General features: G+C 42.9%; 1 protein-coding gene across 3 annotated transcripts in view; it reads right to left on the reverse strand.

Moving 5' to 3' along the window:
- Positions 1 to 260: 260 nt before the first annotated feature.
- The window catches only part of AGGF1 (angiogenic factor with G-patch and FHA domains 1), a 126,289-nt gene continuing 102,302 nt past the window's right edge, over positions 261 to 24,247 (reverse strand). For all 3 annotated transcript variants that reach the window (XM_030193254.1, XM_030193255.1, XM_030193253.1), the window contains 3 exons: positions 9,359 to 9,486; positions 8,700 to 8,799; positions 261 to 775 (listed from right to left, as the gene is read on the reverse strand). In XM_030193254.1, the coding sequence (XP_030049114.1) occupies positions 578 to 775; positions 8,700 to 8,799; positions 9,359 to 9,486 (426 nt within the window). In that variant the 3' untranslated portion in view covers positions 261 to 577. The remainder of the gene's footprint in view (positions 776 to 8,699; positions 8,800 to 9,358; positions 9,487 to 24,247) is intronic.

The following is a 24,247-nucleotide window of genomic DNA, read 5'->3' on the forward strand; positions in this document are numbered from 1 at the left end:
CTCTAAAATACAGGGTGTGCCAACTTCACTTGTGTAAAAAAAAAACCAGTAGTGTCCATATAGTTTGAACAAAATTTCTTTCAGAACTACCAGCAGCTACAGAAGTCATCACTGCATCCAGCTTAGAACTCATCAGATTTTATAGTCTGTTAAATAAAAAAAAACCCTGAAAACCAAAAGCACTAGCTATAAGAAACCATCTAGCTATAAGAAACCAATCTCTTCAAAGGTTAGGCAGAGATAGATCAAGATCCAGAAAATAAAATGTCTCTAATTTACTGGTGATATTTCACAGAAATACACTGAAATTAAAATAAAAAATTACAATCATGACAGACTTATTTACATTTGAAACCACAACTTAATTATTTCCGATGTCAATGTAATTTACAGTTTTGAACTTTCAAAAAAGTCCTGAAGATATCAATAAAAGTCAACTGAACCTTTCCAAGTCTTGCTTCTGGCACTGGGTCTTGATTACAGATAACACCCCCCACCCCTGTTGCTCTTTTGAAAGAATGGCTATTACAAGCCTGCAATTTACTGCAGCACATCTGCAGTGAGTAACTGAGAATTTTCACTCCACTGTCCCTTTCACCCAGGAGATGGGTTTAGGCAGATCTTCTTTCAAATTAACATTCTGAAAGGTCTCAAAAAACCTCTCCCTTGCTTTCTCCCAGTTATGTTTGTTTTTACTTGTGGCAGAAGCATCTTCAACTGAGCCAGGCGTGCTTGCACCCAGTCCTGCTTGTTTCTTCCGCAGTTGAAGCTGGATCTACAAAATAGAGAGGACAACAGACTTAAAAAACTGTTATGTATATTTTAAGCCCCCTTCAAAGATCTTGTCCATTGATTCAAAAAAGCAGTTACTTACCTGCAGAAGGTGTTCTCCGAGGACAGCAGGCATATATTCTCACAGGCGAGTGACATCATTCACGGAGCCCGTTGTGGACACTACCATAGTGCACTATCACTTTAAAACTTTGAGGCAGTGCCCCCACCATGCATGTGTGGGTGCCTTCCTGCCCAACACTTGAGTACGGGACCAGAAGTATACACTAAAGCTAAGAAGACAACTCCAAGGTGGAAGGGATGTGATAATATATGCCTACTGTCCTCGGAGAACACCTGCTACAGATAAGTAACTTTGTCTTCTCCGAGGACAAGGAGGCATGATATTCTCATATGTGGGACTCGCTAGCTGCCAGGCTCACAAATATAATAATCATCTTGAGAACTACCAAGTGGAAAAAAGGGCTGGAGAGCAGAGTTGACATTCAAGCAGTAAAACGATTTTGCAGGACTGCTTGTCCAAACTGGTTATCCCATCTAGAATGCTGCTCCACACAGCAGTAAGCAGTGAAGGTGTGGATAGAAGACCACATTGCCGCCTTGCAAATTTCTTTGATGGAGGCAGAGTGAAAATGGGCTACTGAGGCCACCATGGCTCTTACATTGTGAGCCCAGCCTGAACACAAGTGTAGGAGATAAAGTCAGCCACCCAAGTCGAAATAGTATGTTTGGTGATGGGAATTCCTACTCTGTTACGGTTGAAAGACACAAAAAGCTGGAAGAACTTCCTATGAAGTTTTGTATGCTGCAGATAGTATGCTAGTGTACACTTGCAGTCTAAGGTATGCAGTGCTGCTTCTCCAGGCTGAGAGTGTGACTTAGGGAAGAAAACTTAAGAAAAATGTCAGGAAGTATTTTTTCACAGAGAGGGTGGTGGATGCTTGGAATGCCCTCCCGCGGGAGGTGGTGGAGAGGAAAACGGTAATGGAATTCAAACATGCGTGGGATAAACATAAAGGAATCCTGTTCAGAAGGAAGGGATCCTCAGGAGCTTAGCCTTGAATGGGTGGCAGAGACGGTTGGGAGGCGGGGCTAGTGCTGGGCAGACTTATACGGTCTGTGCCAGGGCTGGTGGTTGGGAGGCGGGGATAGTGCTGGGTAGACTTATACGGTCTGTGCCAGAGCTGGTGGTGGGAGGCGGGGCTTGTGGTTGGGAGGCGGGGGATAGTACTGGGCGGACTTATACGGTCTGTGCCCTGAAAAAGACAGGTACAAATCAAGGTAAGGTATACACAAAAAACTAGCACATATGAGTTTATCTTGTTGGGCAGACTGGATGGACCGTGCAGGTCTTTTTCTGCCGTCATCTACTATGTTACTATGTAAAACAGGACGTACAATGGACTGATTGAGGTGGAACTCCAATACCACTGGGGTGGGTTTGGGAAAACAGACCTGTTGTGGTATAACCTAAGTCTTCCACAAGGGCTTGAAGTCTGCTTACTCTTCAGGTGGTAGTAAGTGCTATTAAGAATACCTTGCATGTAAGGAACTTCACAGAACAGGAATGAAGTGGTTCAAATGGAGGTTTCATGAGAGCTGTGAGGATGACATTGAGATCCCACATCACTGGAGGTGGTTTGATAGTTTTATTCCATACCAAACCTCCTTTCATGAATTATCAAAGGATGAATGGAAACTGGCTTATTATCAATCCTAGAGTAAAAAGTGATAATGGCACTCAAGTGTACTCTATGTTAGTTTTGAGGCCAGAATTAGAAAGATGGAGGACATACTCCATAAAGGTAGTAAGAGAGCATCTAGCAGGGCCGAGTGCTCTGGTTGTACACCAGAGGGAAAATCATCTCCACTTGAAATGGTAACATTTCTGTGTAGAAGATTTACTAGAGGCTAGGAGTATCCTAGAGACACCGTCTGGAAGATTTAAGGAAAGTAAATCTATGTCGTCAAAAACCAAGTTGTCAGGGCGAGAGAGCAAAGGTGTTACTAGGGTTGGAAAAGAGCTACCCTCAACAGTTCCTTGCATGATAACTCTAGGAGAAGAGGGAACCAAATTGGATGTGGCCAGTAGGGAGCAATTAGGATCATGGTCCCTTGGTCTCAACATAGCTTGAGAAGAGTTTTCCCAATGAGAGGTAGTGGGGGAACGGCCTACTGAAGATCTGTTTCCCAATGGAGCAGGAAAGCATCTGGGCCTATATGGTTGGGAGCATAGATTCTGGAACAAAAGCAGGGAAGCTTGATGTACTGAAGAGGTCTATTGTTAGGGTCCCCCACTGCTGGAATATTCAACTAGCCACAGGCATGCTGAGGGACCATTCGTGAGATTGAAGGACTCTGCTCAATTTTGTCACAGCATTCTGTTTGCCAGCTACAGAAATAGCTCTTATACAGATGTTTCAAAAAGCTGCCCAAGTCCATATCTGGATTGTTTATCCACAGACGTGGTTTTATTCACGTAATACATCGCAACCTGGTTGTCCGTGTGAATTAGAATATCTGATCTAGGATGCGGTCTTGGAAAGTTTTGAGGGCGTTCCAGATAGCTCATAGTTCTAAGAGATTGCCATCTCCCCTGTGGGAACTAAAACCCTAGGTATGGAGACCATCAAGATGAGCACCCCAACCTACCATGGAGGCATCCGTGATGAGGACTTTGTGAGGTGGAAGGGGCTGAAACAGAAGTCTCTGGATGAGATTCTAGGGAATCATCCACCACTGTGGAGAGTGTTGCAGCTGTGGTGTAACTCGAATACAAGCTGAGAGTGAGCCAGTGGCTTGAGACCATTGACAGGAGAGCACCCACTGAGGAATTCAGAAGTGGAGCCAAGTCAATGGTGTTACATGGACTGGTGAAATTAAGTGGCTGAGTGGGCGGAAAATCTGATGAGTAGATACAGTGGAGAGATGAATTATGTTGTTTGCTCTCGGCTGAGGGAGGAAGGCTTGATCCTGAGTGGTGTCCAGGACAGCCCCAATGATCTGTAAGATCTGAACTCACTGCAGATGTGATTTGGGGTAATTTATCACAAAACCAAGGAGTTCTAGGAGCTGTACAGCGGATTGAATTGAGGTCTGTGCTGACTCTTGGGAGGCTGCCTTGATTAACCAGTCATCGTGATATGGGAAGATGTGTGTGCCCTACTTGTGGAACATTGCAGCTACCATTATTAGGCATTTTGTGAAGACTCTAGGGGCCCAAACCAAGCTGAATGGCAAGACTTTGTAGTGATAATGCACAGCCCCACAGCAGAAGTGCAGGAACTTTCTGTGTACAGGGAGAATAGGTATGTGAGTACATACCTCCTTCATATCTAGACAGCAAAGCCAGTCGTTGAGTTGTATCATGAGAATTAGTGATCCCAGGGAAACCATGCAAAATTTTTCTTTGAATAGGAATTTGTTCAAACCTCGCAGATTGAGAATTGGTTGTACTCCCCGCCACCCTGTCTTTTTTGGTATGAGAAAGTATCTGGAGAAAAACCCTTGACCCTCCTCCAATGGAGGAACGTTTTACTGAATTCTGCTGGAGACAGCAGAGAGCTCCTCTCAAAAGTACTATCATCTGGAGGGAGTTGAAACGAGACTCTCTTGATGGATAGTCATCTTTTTTCCCCAACGCAGAGTGTAATCCTGCTGTATGATACGTAGCACCCAACGGTCGGAGGTTATGAGTGGCCACCTCTGTATAAAGAGGATAAGTCTACCTCCTACTGGTAGATTGCTTGGCATGGGTAGCAATGCTCTCTAGGATGGAGTCAAAAACTGGGTTGTTGTTTAGACTGAGAAGGGGTCTGACTTCTGTCCCCGATGCTGCCATGGACGTGAGCGTTAGAGCATAGTCCTTTCAGGTGGAGGAGGAGGTGAGGGAACAATGTTTATATGTATAGCAATTAAAGCACCAAATGCTCCAACAAAAATCTAAAAGACAACGAGGCAGCAGAAGGCTGTGTCCTGGATAGAGTTTTATTTATTATATTTGTATCCTGCACTTTCCCACTAAAAGCAGGCTCAATGCGGCTTACATAGTAATAGGTAACACAGAATTTTGTTATGTAAAGTAGGAAATTAAGTATAACATAATAGAAGGATGGATGGGTAGTAAATGGATGGGTAGGTAGGTAGAGACAGGTGATAAGAGAGAGGAGGGTAAGGTGGGAGATAGATTCTGGGTCAATGTTGTTTTCTCTTCAGTATATGTAAGGTAGATGGGGTTCATGAGAATAGTATCTCTATGCTGGAGGGAAGGAGAGATAAGGATGACAGACATTCAAATATTTGAAAGGTATTAATATACAAACAAACATTTTCCAGAATGCGTTAGCTTTTGCATTTTCTCTGGTGGGAGGAAAACATTTACTTAATATGTGTCTAGAATAGATCCTATGAATGAGCTCATTTTAGTAGGCTGAAGAGTTTCAGAAACTGATGTAAAGGAGATGAACTGTTATGTTCCTGAGTGTGTGCTAAATCCTTTGATGATGTCATCAGGTATGGAAAACTGGATGCTCCTGTTTGTGCAGATGAGCTGCTATAAGACCATCAGATATCTGGTGAAAACCTCAGGGGCTGAGAAGAGGCCAAAGGGGAAGTGCTAGGTGGTTTACCTCATGAAACTGATATATTTTCTGCATTTTGGATGAATTGAAATATCTGTGTGGGTCTCCTCAAGATCCAGTGAACACAGCCAACCCTCTATAGTCAAACTGGGGAAAACAGAGGGGGAAATGTTCATTTTGAACTTCTCTTTGCAAATACATTAAGTTGAGGTCCCTGCGATTCAGGATATCATATAACCCTCTAGTCTTTAGAGGGATGAGGAACTATCTGGAATTGAACCCCTGATTCCTCTACTATATTAGAACAGGTTATATTGGCAGGAAGTAACACTTCTGCATGAAGACACTAGTTCTGAGTTCTGGAAGAACTGTTCTACCCTAGGAGGCCATGTGTGCCTGATTACATCCTGCTTGCCAATAGACAAAACTAATGTCCCTACAGCAGTTGTGTTTTGATACTAAAGTACCTGCCTTTCCCATTAAAGTTGTGCAATATTTGATGTCTAATGATTACCACTGCTGACCAGAAACAGCAATAAGCTGATGACTCACTTTATTCATGTGGCTGTTTATTTTTGTTTGTTTTCTGTTCTTTTTTAGAATGTATTTGTAACAAAGTATTTCTTTAATACCGCATTGTTCTCCATCCTTTAAAGACTCCAAGAACCCCCCCCCCCCCCCCCCAATCTATACTTTCCCGGGGACCTCCTCATTTTTCTATGCCCTCAAGGTTGGAAGGGAGTACAGTACAATCTTGATTATCTGTCCTTTGCTAAGCTGACCATCCGGCATATCTGACAGACTCCCTGGTGACGTCATTGCATAGCCATTAAAAAGCGTGTGGCTTCTCTTCCTATTTCCCAGCTTCACGCGCTGCAAGGAAACCATGTTTGATCTGAGACAGTGTTTCTCTGCAAGGGAACCACACTTTGAAGCTGATACTCAACGTGTAATTAAACTCTGGAATTCACTGCCAGAGAATGTGGTAAAGGCGGTTAGCTTAGCGAAGTTTAAAAAAGGTTTGGACGGCTTCCTAAAGGAAAAGCCCATAGACCATTATTAAATGGGGAAAATCCACTATTTCCGGGATAAGCAGCATAAAATGTTTTGTACATTTTTGGGATCTTGCCGGGTATTTGTGACCTGGACTGGCCACTGCTGGAAACAGAATGCTGGGCTCGATGGACCTTTGGTCTTTTCCAGTATGGCAATACTTATGTACTTCTTTATGCACCCCTCATTGTCATTAAGAAGCAAGCGGCTTCTCTTCCGTTGAAGAAGTTTTAAGCTGAGCCCTTGCTTTTACAGCATGGCAGCAATTTTTGGCCAGTTAAAAGAGGAAAAAAGTTGTTTTGTCTATAGAGCAGAAAAATTTGCAGAAAGACATGCTAAAGAAAGTGACCATTAAAGATGTTTTGAACTGAGACCTTGTTTTTCCTGTCAGGGAATCATTTTTGATCTGAGACCGTGCTTTTGCAAAACATTTTTGGACCAGACATGCCTATGTAGCCTGACAGCCTGCTTTTCCTGCCAGGGAACCATTTTTGACATGAGACTGTGCTTTTGCAGCAAGCAAAGCATGGTAAGATTCTTGTGCACAATGAGTTTTATGCAGTATAGTACTGCAGGTACAACTATTCCTGATAGTTCCAGGACATTTACATGACTTTCTTTATTCATACTCTCATTCTTAGATTCGGAGAGTTTTCAGTTTTAGTTCTGCTGTATTTATTTCTGCTTCAAACTATTATTGACTGCAGAAGACAAAGCTGTGAGCTCTGCTCGGTTCACACTGCCTGATGTAGAAGACAACTCTAGTGAAGCTGAACAAACAGTATATAAATATGGTTCCCTTGCTTGGTTCTGTATTTCTGTTCACATTGCCTGCTGTACAACTGCTGTACTGTATACTGCTCTGTACTGTATTTCTGTTCAAATTACCTGCTGTACAATGTTTAAAATTTTTTCATTGCTAATTAGTGTTAATAAACAATATGTTTTAAAGATACCCTATGCCTGTTCTTTATGCATAAAGTATGTTTTCTGTGCATTTTTAAGGGGTTACCATTGCTTTCTGTATTACCTGACTTTTCATTATCTGACAACAGGTCAGCCCCATTTAAGTCGGATAATCAAGACTGTACTGTACTACCTTTCAGTCATTTGCCAGAACGTTCAAACTACATACACTGCCCTCTCTTGGAATTAAAACGTACAGGGCACGATACCAAGCTGACAGTGATCGGCATTTTGCTGACCGCCACTGGAATTATTACCTGGAAATTCAATGTTGGCCATTTAATTTCTGGGTATATGGAGACGGCCAAAATAGTTAAGTGGAATATTCAGCACTTAACCAATTATAAAGAAGACAGCACTGCCTTTCATGCAGTCCTATTTATGTGGTTAATTGTAACCGGTTAAGTGCCAAATATTGCACTTAGGGCCCCTTTTACAGAGCGGCACTAAGACAAACAAGGACTTAACGCTTTCTCTTTTGGGACTACCGCCAGCCCAATGCAGCCGCCGGCAGTAGTCCCATCCTGAGCCTGTGCCATTTTTGGGAGAAAAAGAAAACCCCAGGAAATGGCGCGCACGGTGATAACCCAGCGGTAATCAGGAATCACCGCGTGCTGCCTAGTTACCGCCGGGTTAGCATGGGAATCCATATTGCTACCTCAATGGATGGTGGTAAGGGATCCTCTTACCGCATGGCCATGTGTGCTGGGGGCTTTTTTAACCGCTGCGTTAAAGAGGACCCTGGCGCATGGGAAAAATGGCCCCCGTCGCTAGCGCAGGGCCCTTTTCCCACACAGCTTGGTAAAAGAACCCTTTAATTAAGTGGCGACTCTGTCCCCAGAACACTCCCAAAATAGCTGGCTTCAGCTTGAGCGCTAACCAGCCATTTTCAGTGGTCACTATCCAGACAGGTGACTGAATGGCCAAGAGCCTCTCCTGGCTGTTTAAATTATTTTGAATATGAGGCCCACAAGTTCCACTGGCTGAAATTTTATAACCAGCAATGGATTAAAAACTGGTGAGAGAGATCATCCAGTTCTAAGAAACATTAGTCAAAAGATACCAACAGTGGCAGTCCCTTCTTTCTACTAATTTGTTTTTTTTTTTTTTTGCAATTACATTAGAAGGAATAGGTGATGCAGTGAAGTCACCTGTTTTTGATAAAAAGATGAGAGTTTGTTCTGTTTGGCTCCAGCAAGTGTTAACCTACCCAAAATTAACATTAACTTTTCTTTTAAGTTTATTAAAGGCATTTGCTGAAAATAACTAGGCAAACACTATGATAAAGCGTAAAGGTCAAGAACTTACCGGATCTTTCATTCCACTTCCGTCTTTTCCTAGTCCTTCTCCCTTTTTCCATCCCATCTGCTCCAGCATTTTTCGACCTTTGTTGCTGTCATCAATTTCACTTTAGAATAAAATTAAGGACGGTGAGCATGCGAGTATAAAACAGCATCAGTTTTGCTATTTATTTAAAAATGAATGCATGATCACATCAAAAAACATATCAGAGTCAATTTCCTTTTTTGGTGTGAAGCTCCTAAACTAACTACTGTATTACTAAACTGTCTGATAAGCAATCTTTGAAGTATAGGAGAATAATGCTAGCATACATAGGACAAGCATACAAATGGATCCAAATGAAACTATGCACAGTAAAATGTCAAGAGTGCACTGCATTTTCAGCATTAACTTTACTGATATTTAATTAGATCAAGGGTTCTCAAACCAGTCCTCAGGAGACCCAGCCAGTCAGATTTTCAGGCTATCCACAATATGCATAAATTTGCATGCATTACCTCCACTGTATGCAGATATCTTAAGAATATTCATTGTGGGTATCCTGAAAACCTGACTGGCAAGGTATGTCCTGAGGGATAGGGTTGAGAATTACTGAATTAGATTAAAATTAGATAATAAAATTACATGAAGCAGTCATAACTTGGAGTAAGGCTTAAGAAACATACACATGTACAGAGGCTGGAGCATCATCTCGCTGAAAAGAGCCTTCACTTCCCACTCTCTTTCTACGTTTTGCTGCTCGGTCCATGTACTTTGGATTCTTCAAAGCTTTAATGTTTTCATAATCTATACTCTGTTAAGAAACACACACACACACAAAAATTCTAAATATATTCTTGGAGTAGAAAACCATACTATTAATAATAATTTATAAATCAACTTGAAATTCCAATTGTTATGTTATACAAGGCTTATTATCCGCAAATACCCCAGAATTTAGTTCACTGCGGATCACAAATCAGTAAAATGGGGGAGTACCTGAAGAAAGACCTGACAGAATTAGTAGAAAAAGGAGAAGCGGAAGAGTAGTGGTCCAAGCTGAAAGCAGCTATTAATTCAGCAACAGATTTTTATATTAGGAAAGTAAACAAAAGCAAGAGAAACAGAAAGCCTATATGGTCCTCCAAACAAGTGGCTGAAAAAAAAAATGTAAAAGAGGCAGCATTCAAGAAATATAGAAAAACATAGAAAAGATTACTGTGTAAACCTCGAGGAAGCAAAGAGGGAAATTCAGGGGCCCTTTTAATAAACTGCGTAGGCACGTACGCGCATCGATTTTGAGCTACCACCTGGCTACCGCGTGGCCCGGGTAGTAATTTCATTTTTTATGCTCATCCATTAAAAGCACTGGAAATTTTCAAGTGCGCAGAGCTAACTGGGCAGTAATCGACATTGTACGCACGTAGACCATTACCACCTGGTTAACACGTGAGACTTTACCGTTAGGTCAATGGGTGGTGGTAAGGTCTCAGATCCAAAATGGATGGGTGCCAATTTTTATTTTGCCGCATGTCCATTTTAGGCCCCCCCAAAAAGGCCTTTTTTTTCAGGCGCGCTTAAAGATGGACCTGCACGCGCCCAATACACGCGTCTACACCAGCGCAGGCCACTTTTCAGCGCACCTTATTAAAAGCACCCCACAGTTAGCAAAAGCACAGGTGGAAGAAAAAAATGGCTAAAGTAATTAAAAGAAGTGACATGATTTTTTCCAAATATGCTAGTGCAAAGAGGAAGGCTAGCAATGGAATTGTAAGGCTGAAAGCTGCCAACTTCTGCTATGTGTAGCGTAATGAGTACAAAGCAGTTGTGCTAAACAAATCTCTCTCTTATGTATTCACGGAGAAAAATCCTAGGGAAGGACCATGGCTGGCTGGTAGGGGTATATAGAGGTATAACTAGGGGAAGAAAAGAAGTCCCTCTACAACTCATTGGCGAGGCTCCACTTGGAGTACTGTGTTCAGTTTTGGAGGCTATATCTCGCTAAGGACATTAAAAGATTTGAAGTGGTTTAAAAAAACAGTCAACAAAAATGATGAGGTTTGAACCAAAAGACACATAAGGAAAGACTACAAGAACTGAATATACATACCCTAGAGGAAAAGAGGGATATGGGGCATATGATACAGACATTTAAATATTTGAAGGTATTAATATGCAAACAAATCTTTTCTAGAGAAGAGGAAGCGGACATGAATTAAGGTTGCAGGGGGGTTGACTTAAGAGTACTTTTTCATGGAGAGGGTGGTGGATGCTTGCAATGCCCTTTTGCAGGAAGTGGTGGAGATGAAAATGTTAACAGAATTCAAAATTGAAAGGAAGAAACACAAAGGACTCCTATATAGAAAGAAAGAGAATGTAATCAAAACAGTGGTGGTAGATGGCCACTCCAGTAATTGGGAAGTAAGGCCAGTGCTGGACAGACCACTATGGTCTGTGCCCTGATTACGGCTAGACACATCTGGATGGGCTGAATGAGTTTTGACAAAAACTCCAGTAGTTTGGGAACAAGTCAAGTACTGGGCAGACTTCTACTGTCTGTGCCCTGAAAATGGCAAGGACAGATCAAAATCAAGAATATATATGTTATACTGAACCATTTGCTATAAGTTTATCTTATTGGGCAGATTGTATGGCCCATGTAGGCCTTTATTTGCCATCATCTACTATGTCACTACATATGGTGAGTTACATTCAGGCTCACTACGGTCATAATTACTAACCTGTGTTACTGATTAGCACATGCTATTTTACTGCAAGTCCTATTTTATGCAATGGGACCTAGTTATCATTTATCGTTTATTTGGTTTGATATACCAATTCTCACTGAGTCAAAATTGAAACGGTTTACAATATAGAATTTGGATATAGGAAAGGAACGCCATAATATAAAAGGAAAGCAGTTAGTCACTCAAGGCAGAGATAGACAATATAATCAGACAAGCAGAACAATCATACCATCAAATATAGAAAAAAGACGAGAGCATATTAACAATGCGTACTGTGTTAATGCATGCAAAACCAGTAGTGTGTGTTTATAAAAGCAGCCCCAAAGGGCGTAGTTATCATCATGGCCTTCCATTAAGATTTGTTATTTTACCACTACCTCATTCTATTTTATTTATTTTTTACTTTGTTTTTTACTTACTTACAAAGGCTTGATATACTGCAAGGTGCCAAGCTGGCTTCTATATGGTTTACAATAAAAATTAAAACTGCCTTAAGAAAATGTACACTTCACAGTAACACACACAATATTATTGACTGTAAGAGCAAGTAGAAGTGAAGAGGTATGTTTTCAGTCCTGCTTTGAACTGAGCATAGGAGCTTTCCAGACAGAGTTGAACAGGGAGTGAATTCCAGAGCTGGGGTCCGGCATAGCTAATGGTAGTAGAAAGATGTTAATATGTGTCCCAGCTTGAGACCCATCCACTGGAATAGTGGTGGGCCGAGTTATATAGCTTAAACTGCTGAAAAGCACTGACTAGGCCTAAAAATCTGATGATGGCCTTGTTGCTGAGCACCTGCAGAAGCAGGGCTGCTTGATAAGCCTTATTAGAATTTAGTGTGACATTCAAAAGCAGTGCAAAAGCCAAGATCAAGGAATTAATGGCTAAAATCCTAAAAAGTTTGGTTCAGAACATAGAGTCTGTTGTAGTTAAAATGGCTCCCAGAGTCACAAGATACAAAGAAACTGATCTCTCTATATTAGGAAAGATGTTTACAAGTCCGGAAATTGATGTTATTAAGTAATATCAGAAAGGAGGGGCAGGTGGGCACCTGACCTGCGGTTAAGTATGAATCATAGATGAAAAAAAATTAGAAAAAAAGTCTTTCTCCATTGAGTTGTATGGACTGCAAATACTATATAAGGAGTGTGAATCTGAGTTAAAATCGGATTCTTTCCCCAACGCTCCCAGGAGGCAAAGCTACGGTCCCTTGAACCTAGAATTTGACTGATGTGTGCAACAGCTGGCAGTTTTATTTGGTGATAATAAAGACTATCTTTATCACTAAACTTCTCCAGTCTCAGTTTCAATCTCTTCCTTCTCTTTAAACTGTCTCACATAAATACTATACACATAAGTAAATTATCTTTCACTCATGTAGACTTTATGTGGGAACATAAATGGCCAAAGATTCACCTAGATCCTAGAAGACAGAAAGTTGTGGTCATGGGAATTAGATTTGAACTGCGCCTTCTGTCACCCCCCCTACACCTCCGTGTCTGAAGGCACTCCTTTGGACCCCTGTTCACCTCACCGTGGAAAGGGGTTCCGCGGAGGTCTAGAGAGGGGTGGATAAACCAACTCCTAGAAAAACAAGGAGCAATACCAAGACGCATAACAGAAGGAGGGGATAACCAGAGTGAACCTGTGCAGAGGAGTGAAGTTGTCAGGAGGGTGCACATGGTATGAAAAAACATGCCAGATAAATCAGGAGCTAATTGAAGACAGGATTTATAAACTAAAATGCACAGCCTGAATTGGATTCGAGCAGAGAGAGGTAACTAGTGTTCTGACTGGAGTAATGGCATAACATGGTCAAAAGGAAATGAGCGATGAAGTAAGCGAGCTGTGGTAGATTAAACAAGTTGGAGTCTCCTAAGAGAGGAGAGAGGGAGACCTGCATGAGACCTAGTTACTAACAACTGGGGTTAACAGTAAAATACCACATCTTGACATTTGCCCACATTGATAGCTTCCCCCCACTAATTTGGGTGGTTATGTTTTTCCTTAAATTGTTCTTCCCAACATTGGACTTTTCCATTTGCTTCTGTAATGATTTTGTCACCTTTGGGGCATAGTTTAACATATGGTGTGAGGGTGTCTATATGACACTGCCCCTGTCCCTGAAGAATACTCCCTCAGAGTCAGTACCACCTTAAACCCCTTAGTCCTATCTAAAGAGGAAGCGACACAGGAGGGGTGGAGCCTGAAGAACAGCAGCCAGGAAATATAAAAAGGCATGGTCAGAGTTGTGTTAAGGAAGCCCATGGAAGGGAGAAGCAAAGCCTTCATTACCCTGTGTGTAGCTACCATAACCTGGCTCAGGTAGGTTAACCTTACCTTGAATCACTTTGAGAATCCTTTTCTTGAAACCAGGCTGGAACCAGACCAAAGTTGGTGCAACCTGAGACAGAGACTGAATAAGCTACGTCTTAGAGCCTGTCAGCCGCAGGCCTATGTAAAGATTTTCTTGAATTGCAAGAGACTTTACCCCACAGTTTCTGTGCCTGTGAAGTAACAGGCCTCTGCTTTTGAGTTAATAATGAGTTTGCTTTACTTTTGTAACTTTGTCTGGCTGTATAATCTGAAGGCCCACCTCAACCCTTGCTCATGGGTTCCCTCAAGATGTGTTATTTTACTACTACATATGCTATTTTAGCACAAGTCTTATTTAATCATCACATTTACACCCCACACTTTCCCACATGTTTGCATCACAATAAGACCTAGTTAATAACAACTGCCCAGGTGCCCTAATTCAATCCCACCCTCAAATCCTAGTCCTCACATGATGTCTACTCCTTTAAATCCATTCAGTGGGGTGACTTTACATACTCTTGCTCTGGGACCTATTTCCTGTTGCTGCAGCCTATGGCATCCATTGCTCACTCACTGACACTTGACACTCTCTCCTTTTCTTCAGAGTCTCACAGTGGTCTCTACATCCATGAAGCCAGTTGCTACCAAAGCTTTAACTACATTCTCACTGCTGTGCATATGACAGTTTTGTCTTTTCACAATGAAGACTAGGGCAAATGGAAAGTCCTACTAATAGCAAAGGTTCTCCTCGTGGAGCTTGATAATCAAATCCTCCACTTCCTGTTGACTTCTTAAAGTTTCAGCTTGCCAGATCAGCAAAAACTTCCATTTTATTACAATCCCACGGAACATGGGAATCAAGGACTGCTTTATGGAGCAGGTAGAGGAGCCAACAAGAGAAGGAAAAATTCTAGACCTAGTCCTTAGTGGAGCGCATGATCTGGTGCAGGAGGTAATGGTGTTGGGGCTGCTTAATAACATACATCATAATATGATCAGATATGATATCGGCTTTGGAGTAACTACACAAAGGAAATCCAACACGTTAGCATTTAACTTTCAAAAAGGAGGCTATGATAAAATGAGAAGAACTCTGTGAAAAGAAAAACGTAGACGAGCAGCTGCAAAGGTCAAAAATTTACATCAGGTGTGGATGATGTTCAAAAATATCATCCTGGAAGCCCAGGCCAAATATATTTTGTGTATTAAAAAAGGAGGAAGGAAGATCAGCCAGCATGGTTAAAAAGTGAGGTGAAGGAAGCTATTAGAGCTAAATGAAAACCCTTCAGAAAATGGAAGAAGGAACCGACTGAAAATAGTAAGAAACAGCATAAGGAATGGCAAGTCAAATGCAAAGCACTGATAAGGAAGGCAAAGGGGGACTTTGAAAAAAAGATTGTGTTAGAGACAAAAACACATAGTAAAAAAATTTTTTAGGTATATTATAAAAGCAAGAAGCAGGCAAAAGAATCGGTTGGACCGCTAGATATCCATGAGATAAAAGGAGCATTCAGGAAAGACAAAGCCATAGGGCAGAGATTAAATGAATTCTTTGCTTCGAAGATTTGGGAGAGATACTAGTGTCAGAAATGGTATTCAAATCTGACAAGTCAGAGAAACTGAATGAAATCTCTATAAACCTGGAAGATGTAATGGCACAATTTGACAAATTGAAGAGTAACAGATGTTCTGGACTGGATGGTATTCATCTCCGAGTACGGATAGAAATGAAAAATGAACTTGCAGAACTATTGTTAGTAATATGTAATTTGTCTTTAAAATTAAGCTTGGTTCCGGAAGATTGGAGGGCGGCCAATATAACAGCAATTTTTAAAAAAGGTTTCAGAGGAGATCCAGGAAATTAGACTGGTGAGCCTGACATCGGTGCCAGACAAAATGGTAGAGACTATGATAAAGAACAAAATTACAGAACATGTTCAAAAGCATGGATTAATGAGACAAAGGGGGGCATTTTCGAAAGAAACGTCTAAGTCGGAATTTGGACATCTTTGTAAAACGTCCAAATTTGGAGGTGGGGAAAGGTCATTTTCAAAAAAAGATGAACGTCCATGTTTTGTTTCAAAAATACCAAGGACATCCTTGGATTTGGACGTCTTTAGATTTGGAATTCTTTGATTTTTGAAACCAAAGACGTCCAAGTCTAAAATGTCCAAATGCAAGCCATTTGGACGTGGGAGGAGCCAGCATTTGTAGTACACTGGTCCCCCTGACATGCCAGGACAGCAATCGGACACCCTAGGGGGCACTGCAGTGGACTTCATAAAATGATCCCAGGTACATAGCTCCCTTACCTTGTGTGCTGAGCCCCCAAAAACCCACTACCTCCAACTGTACACCACTACCATAGCCCTTATGGGTGAAGGGAGGCACCTACATGTGGGTACAGAGGGTTTCTGGTGGGTTTTGGAGGGCTCACTCTATCCTCCACAAATGTAACAGGTAGGAGGGGTATGGGTCTGGGTCCACCTGTCTGAAGTGCACTGCACCTACTATGAAACGACAGGAACCTGCATGCACTATCATAGACCTGAGTATGACATCTGAGGCTGGCAAGTAATATTTATCATGTTTTTTGAGGGTGGGAGGGGGTTAGTGACCACTGGAGGAGTAACGGGGGGTCATTCCCAATTCCCTCCAGTGGTTATTTGGTCATTTCGGGCACCTTTTTGTGCCTTATTCGTAATAAAAACTGGTCTGATTTTAGTCATGGACGACTTTGCTTTTTTCCATTATGGCTCAAAGACGTCCAAGTCTTAGGAATGCCCAATTCCTGCCTCCACCATGCCTCTGATACGCCCCCTTGTGATCTGGACGTCCTTGCGACGGACTTCTGATAGAGACGTCCAAAATCAGGTTTAGATTATACCAATTTGGACGTCTCTGAGAGATGGACGTCCAAGTGCCGATTTATGTCAAAAGATGGATGTCCATCTCTTTCGAAAATGAGCCTGAATGTCAACATGGATTTAGTGAAAGGAAATCTTGCCTCACCAATCTATTACATTTCTTTGAAGGGGTGAACAAACGTGGATAAAGGTGAGCCAGTCAATAGTGTGTATCTGGATTTTCAAAAGGCGTTTGACAAAGTACCTCATGAAAGACTCCAGAGGAAATTCAAGAGTCATGGGATAGGAGGAAGTGTCCTATTGTGGATTAAAAAATGGTTAAAAGATAGAAAACAGAGAGTAGGGTTAAATGGTTAGTATTCTCAATGGAAAAGGGTAGATAGTGGGTTTCCCCAGGGATCTGTGCTGGAACCGCTGCTTTTTAACATATTTATGAATGACCTAGAGATGGGAGTAACTAGTGAGGTAATTACATTTGCTGATGACACAAAGTTATTCAAAGCTGTTAAATCGTGAGAGGATTGTGAAAAATTACAAGAGGACCTTATGAGACTGGGAGACTGGGCATCTAAACGGCAGATGACGTTTAATGTGAGCAAGCACAAAGTGATGCTCATGGGAAAGAGGAACCCGAATTATAGATATGTAATGCAAGTTTCCACGTTAGGAGTCACCAACCAGGAAAGGGATCTAGGCATCATCGATGATGATACGTTGAAACCATCTGCTCAATGTGCAGCAGCGGCTAAGAAAGCAAATAGAATGTTAGGTATTATTAGGAAAGGAATGGAAAACAAAAATGAAGACGTTAAAATACTTTTGTATCGCTCCTTTGTGCGACTGCACCTTGAATATTGTGTCCAATTCTGGTCACTGCATCTCAAAAAAGATATAGCGGAATTAGAGAAGGTACAGAGAAGGGTGACAAAAATGATAAAGGGAACGGGACGACTTCCTTATGAGGAAAGGCTAAAGCATCTAGGGCACATCAGCTTGGAGAAAAGTCAGCTGAGGGGAAATATGATAGAGGCCTATAAAATAATGAGTGGAGGGGAATGGGTAGACGTGAATCGCTTGTTTACTCTTTCCAAAAATACTAGGACTAGAGGGCACGCAATGAAGTTACAAAGTAGTAAATTTAAAATGAATCAGAAAAAATATTTCTTCACTCATGTAATTAAACTCTGGAATTCGTTGCCAGAGAATGTAGTAAAAGCAGTTAGTTTAACGGGGTTTAAAAAATGTCTAGATGACTTCCTAAAGGAAAAGTCCATAGACCATTATTAAAATGGACTTCGGGAAAATCCACTGCTTATTTCTAGAATAAGCAGCATAAAATGTATTGTACTGTTTTGGGATCTTGCCAGGTATTTATGACCTGGATCGGCCACTGTTGGAAACAGGATGCTGGGCTTGATGGACCTTCGGTCTGTCCCAGTATGGCAATACTTATGTACTTATGCCTTTTTTTGATTATAGGTTCTGTCATAGAGAAGGCATGGAAGCAGAATACGTTTCCTGGTGAATTCAAGAAAGCTTGTTACAAGTACATAAGATCTCTAAGCGAGTGATAGGGAGAATACATGGCATGGATGGGTACTGCATAGTCCATATAGTCGTTATCTGCCTTAATGTTTTCTATGTTTCTATGTACAGTATTTCCTTGTCCCCAAAGGGCATACAATCTAAGCTTTGTACCTGAGGCAATGGAATGCCTTAGGTACAAAATGACTTGCCTAAAGTTACAAGGAAACAGAGTGGAATTTGAACCCTGGTTTTCCTAGCTCTCAGGCCAGTGCTCTAATCACGAGGTGTTGCATAATAGGGGATTTTCATGCTTGTGATTTATCTTACTATTTTTATGACATTTTCTCTTTCAGTGTATTTCCCTTGTTTGGCCAACAGGTGGTGTCTGATCTCTGCATTATAGCAGTAGCAGAGATCTGTATACTTCTTAGCTTACCTTCCCTGAGGGAAAGAGGAAACCCCTGGGGAAGAATAACCTGCAGTGCCACTGGCCAGAAACCCCTTAGTGTTCATGCTCTGGGCACTGATTAGCTCTGAAGTGCAAGATCCAGCCAGAATATGCTGAAATTCTCCAGTCTCAGAGTGGGACTGTACAGAGAGAAGACCTCTGCACTGAGACCCTTTTCAAATCCTATGAACAGTTATTTTTCCTGAACTCCCCAGGTATTACTTAGGTAGTAAAAAAAGTCAGTTAGTTTTAATGTTGATTCCTGTTATTGTTTGCTGTTTATACCTTTTCACCATTCTACATTTTTTATGATAATAAACCTAATAGTTTGTTAGTTCTGTTGTCCTGGACTGACTAAAAATCCTGGTGGTTTGTGTTCTCGGTCTGTGGGCGTTTTCTAGGAACTGTGGGACCCCTGGTACTGTGGCCCCAGTGTCCTTAGAAACCACCAGGGAATAGCTTGCAAGTGGGAGACTTGCCCAGAGGCATGCGGGACCCAGCACGCAGGTGGAGGGTATGGCAGCGTAGGTGCATGTACACAGGTGCAGGCAGGCCTGGGCACAGCTAGGTAGGACCCTCCAGGTGGCCACAGGGTTAACCCCAGGTGGGTGCTAGAGATAGCACAGAGGTGTTACACGACACTAGGCTATTCCTCCTCTTTGATTCCAAGCTACAGCACAACAATGCTAAGTTCACAAAGTAAAATATGTACTTCATCCCAAATATCTATTTTATTTATTTGCTGCATTTGTACCCCACATTTTCCCACCTATTTGCAGGCTCAAAGTGGCTTACACTATGTTGCAAAAGGTATAATCATAAACAGAGTAAGAGGTATGGTCTAATTTAACATATCACTGTGTAAGAAATTAGGTAGATAGGTCAGTAGAATTATTTACATAACACAAAATAAAACAGGTAAGATATAATGACCAATAGTGATAATGTGATTAACATAATCAAATTAGAAGGGAATATATTTTCAGACAATGCTTCAATCTGTACAGCTTTGATTCTTGTATCACCATTTATGTAGGCTGCCCTGCTGTAGTTACTGGAGCCAAGCAAAGTGTACACAATGCGGTAGATTCCAGTGTTAATATCATTCCATTGGGTACCAAGTGCTTACTGAATTAAGTTTAGTATTGGACTGGAGAGTGTACTACAGCACCTGCCTTTATACAATGTAGCTGTAAACCAGGGGTCTCCCAAAAAAAGCCTGTGAGCCAGATGCAGCAATGAGTTTCAAGCTTGTCTAGCCTTCAGTACTCTTCCTATCTCACTCCTAGTTTTTATCCCCCCCCCCCTTTTTTTGGTCAATGTGTACTATCCCACCCCTTTTTCTTCCTCCTTCCCTCTTCCCTCAGCTTAGTCAGAAAACGTGAGCAGCCCAGCCTCTGTCTTAGCGGTCCTTTCTTTTCTATCCTGCTGAATTTTTCCTATGTGGAGTAGCAGCCCAATGGTTAGTGCAGTGGCCTGAGAAGCAGGGGAACTGGGTTTGAATCCCACTACATCTCCTTGTGACTCTGGGCAAGTCACTTAACCTTCCATTGCTCCAGGTACAAAATAAGTACCTCTACATAATATGTAAACCACTTTGATTGTAACCACAGAAAGGTGGTATATCAAATCCCATCCTCTTTCCTTTCCCTTACACTTAGATTATCTTCTCCTCTGCCACAAAAGTGGCAACAGCACAAGGAATAATGTGAAAGCATGAAAGGTCCAAGAATAGTCACTGTCAGCATACCCCAAACTGTTAAACCTGCCAAAAATGAATCCCTCTAGCTGCTTTTGGTCTCTATGATTGCACCTCAGTCATAGCTCACACTTACCATAGACTAGGCACTATCTCCCCCAGAGGAAGAAATGCTTCCCCCTCTTGGTAATGCAGGGCTGGGGTGGAGGTGTAGTTGTCTCCCTGCTCCATTATGTAAGAGTGCTTTTGGCCCCTGGTTATGTGAGTGTGGCTGCACCCTGCTCCAGGGTTCCAAGACTAGGGCATGTATGTCGGTGCTCCCTAGATCCAATAATGGAATACCTGGAGGGTGGAGTGAGGGAAAAGAAGGGGAAGGGGTGAGAGAGAAGGGAAAAAGAGGGGGCAAAAAAATTGGAATGAGGAGAGGAAGTATGAGGGAGCAGTAAAAAAGAGGAGTGAGAAAACAGCATACTGTGAAGAGGAGAGCTGAGTGAAGAGGGAAAGGGGAAATGGGACTTGATATACCGCCTTTCTGAGGTGTTTTGCAACTACATTCAAAGCGGTTTACATATATTCAGGTACTTATTTTGTACCTGGGGGAAATGGAGGGTTAAGTGACTTGCCCAAAGTCACAAGGAGCTGCAGTGGGAATCCAACTCAGTTTCCCAGGATCAAGGTCCACTGCACTAACCACTAGGCGACTCCTCCTCCTACAAGAGAGTGTGCCGGTATATCATACAGCACCCCCCCCTCCACTACTTCCCCAGGAGGCAAATGCTGGGGAAGGGAGAAGAACCATGGAATAGGGTTACCTCACCTGACTCACACTTAGAAACTACTTCCACTGCTTCTCTTCTCTCCCAACATTTGAAATCATTGAAAAGGACATCTTCCCCTCACCCCTACTTAGTATACCCTTTTCCGAGGTAATAAATAGAAATAAGACAAAACAAAGTAAAGAAAATAAAATGATATCTTTTTTTATTGGACTAACAATACATTTTTTTTATTAGCTTTCGAAAGTAAACCCTCCTCCTTCAGATCAGAAATGAGCAAATGATGACATATATCAGAATACATAAGTGAAAAATAAAAGCACTCCAATGACAGTCTCATGGGGAAAAATAGGAGTGGGTGGGGGAGGGGTGAAAACCACACTCTTCATCATTTGAAATACCCTATGCAGTCTTTCATGTGAAAAATTTAGGAACACTTGCTGCAGGGGTATACTGAGATCCTGAAAAACAGATTTTGGATTCTCATCTGCATAAAGCCAAGTTACTCAACTGTAGTGGGTGTTCTCCGAGGACAGCAAGACACATGTTCTCACACGTGGGTGACATCATCCATGGAACCTTGGTATGCACAGCATTCTATTTATTCTAGAAGCCTTTGGCAGGCCCGACTGCACATGAATGAAGCAACTTGCCCAGAGACACAAGGAGCTGCAATGGGAATCAAACCCAGTTCCCAAGATTCTCAGACTAACCATTAGGCTACTCCTAAAAATTCCTGTTGTGAAGGTGCTGCCTACACACTATTCAAAATCCTCATAGGAGACTGTCCAGGCTACATGCCTTCGCATGCAGAATTTATCGCCAATATGAGGTTGAGAACGCCTAATAACTGCTCACCTTTTGCTCTACCTTCCCCTAAAGGTATAAAATGAAGTAGTATCTACGAGCAACTATCAGCATACTAAGCACCTAAAGTCTAGAAGGACTTGAACTTAAGCACAGACTATTTAAACAAGTATAGGCAATTCAGAAAATATGTAAAAACATTTCTCTTTAAAAAATTCCCATGTTAATTCCTCTACAATGAAACTATTAAGGTATAAGTGGTCTAGAAATTCCAAATAAAGTAAAGTAAAATAAATGGGCCTAGGAGGGTGGAGTTGGGTTCTAGACTCCAGATTCTGCAGAACTGTCTGATCAAACCAACTGTTGCATATACTAGTAAATCAGGCCCGTTTCTGACACAAATGAAACGGGCACTAGCAAGGTTTTCCTCTGAGTGTGTATGTTTGACAGAGTGTGTGTGAGAGTGACTCTGCGAGTGTGTGTGTGAGATAGAGTGTGGTTGAGACAGATAGTGTGAGAGTATGTGTGCGTTACACAGACTCTCTGTGAGACTGCTGCCTGGTGAATCTTTTCTGCCCTCTGCTCTGTGGTTTCCCTTTCTGATATCTTCTCTCAGGCATTTGTGTGTTTATTTATTTCTGTCCCAAGGTTCTATTATCTTCTCTGTTGCTTCTGTGACTATTTCTCTGTATGGCTGCTTTGTAGTACGATGTCGTAGCCTTTTGCCGTCTGCTCTGCGTCTTGTACTGTTCTCTGAGCTGCTGTGCTCTTTCAAGGTTTCCTCTGATCTCGTCTCCCCCACTCTGGGATCTTTCCTTCTCTTTCTGAAATCCAGTTTGAAGGTAGAAACAATGCTGGAATCCAGTGTGACAGTGTGAGTTGAGTTTGCTTCTTATAGGAGCCTGTAGTACTGTTCTGTGCTGTAAGCATAGTTCTGAATTGCAGTGCAAAGTGCCTGTCTGCGTCTGTGTTTCATTAAAAACCCTGCTGTTCAGAAGCATGCACTTTCCACAGAGAGGTGTAATCTCTGTCCCTCTGAACTATGCCAGCTCTGGCTCCTGTTTTCAGCGGTGGCGACGTGGGGGGTGGGGAATGGTGGCGATCCTGGGGGGGGGAAGGGGGAGGGGGAGGGGGCAGGACACAGCGGGAGGGCGGAACAGGCCACGAGGAGCTTAGCCAGCTGGCTGTTCAGATCAGCTGGGCTCCGAGGGCAGGGCTATGAGAGCGAGTGTGATTCCTGTGGTTTGTCCCTTCTCTTGATGTCGCGTTAGCTGTGCTCCGAGGGCGGGAGGGCTCCGAGGCGGGGCTACGAGAGCGAGTGCGATTCCCATGTATCGTGTTACTTTCTTGTGGTTGGTTAGTGTAGCTGGTGACGTACCAGGAAGTGCCGACATCATTTCATCACACGGAGAGCATGAATGTCTCAAGGTTTAAGTGCCACGGACTCAGCTTCAGAACGTTGGAGGTGCTTTTTATTCATGGGCGTAGACTGGGGGTGGGCGAGGGGGGGCTTTGCCCCCCCAAACGACGACGACCCGCAGCGGCGAACGGGCGGCCGGCAGTAGTAAAGGCAGCAAGTAGCAGACAGGCTCGACTCCGCTTTCCTGCTCTCTCTGCGTCCCGCCCGAAAGGAAATGACATCAGAGGAAGGCGGGACGCAGAGAGGGCAGGAAAGCGGAGTCGAGCCTGTCTGCTACTTGCTGCCTTTACTACTGCCGGCCGCCCATTCGCCGCTTCAACTTCGGTACCAGGGGCTGTTGGTAGCGGCGCTGCAGCGATTACAACAGTCTGCCTCGGCCTTCCCTGCCACACGTCCCGCCTATGCGGAACAGGAAGTTGTACCAGAGGAGGCGGGACATGTAGCAGGGAAGGCCGAGGCAGACTGCTGTTATTGCTGGCTGGCTGCAGTGCCGCTACCGGCAGCGATCAATGCAAGTGAGTGAGGAGGAAGGAAAAAGGAGAGACGCTGGAACCGGGATGGGGAGGTGAGAAAAGGAGAAAAATGGAGGTACTGTTCAGCTGCACCTTTGGGAGGAGCGAGGTGATGGAACCATGTGGGTAGGGGTGAATGGTGGCAGGAGGAGGATCTACAGGATGGAGGGAGAGAGGTGCAGGTCTGCTGTGCTGGATATGTTTTGGGGGGGGGATGATGAACAGAGAGGAAGAGGTGATGGATTGGGGGGAGAAGGGATTGTTAGATGTGGATTAGCTGGTAGGAGGGAAGAAGGGAGAATGGATGGTAGGAGGAAGGGAAGAGAAAAGAGAGTGTCAGGGAGACAGAGAAGCGAGATTGTGGTCATTGAGGGAGCATAGAGACATGGACACAAAGGGACAATGCTGGACAGAGAGGGGATAAGGGCATACAGGGACAATGCTGGGAGGGAA

The sequence above is a fragment of the Microcaecilia unicolor genome, chromosome 2 (genome assembly GCF_901765095.1).
Source record: "Microcaecilia unicolor chromosome 2, aMicUni1.1, whole genome shotgun sequence".
Taxonomy (NCBI): Eukaryota; Metazoa; Chordata; class Amphibia; order Gymnophiona; family Siphonopidae; genus Microcaecilia; species Microcaecilia unicolor.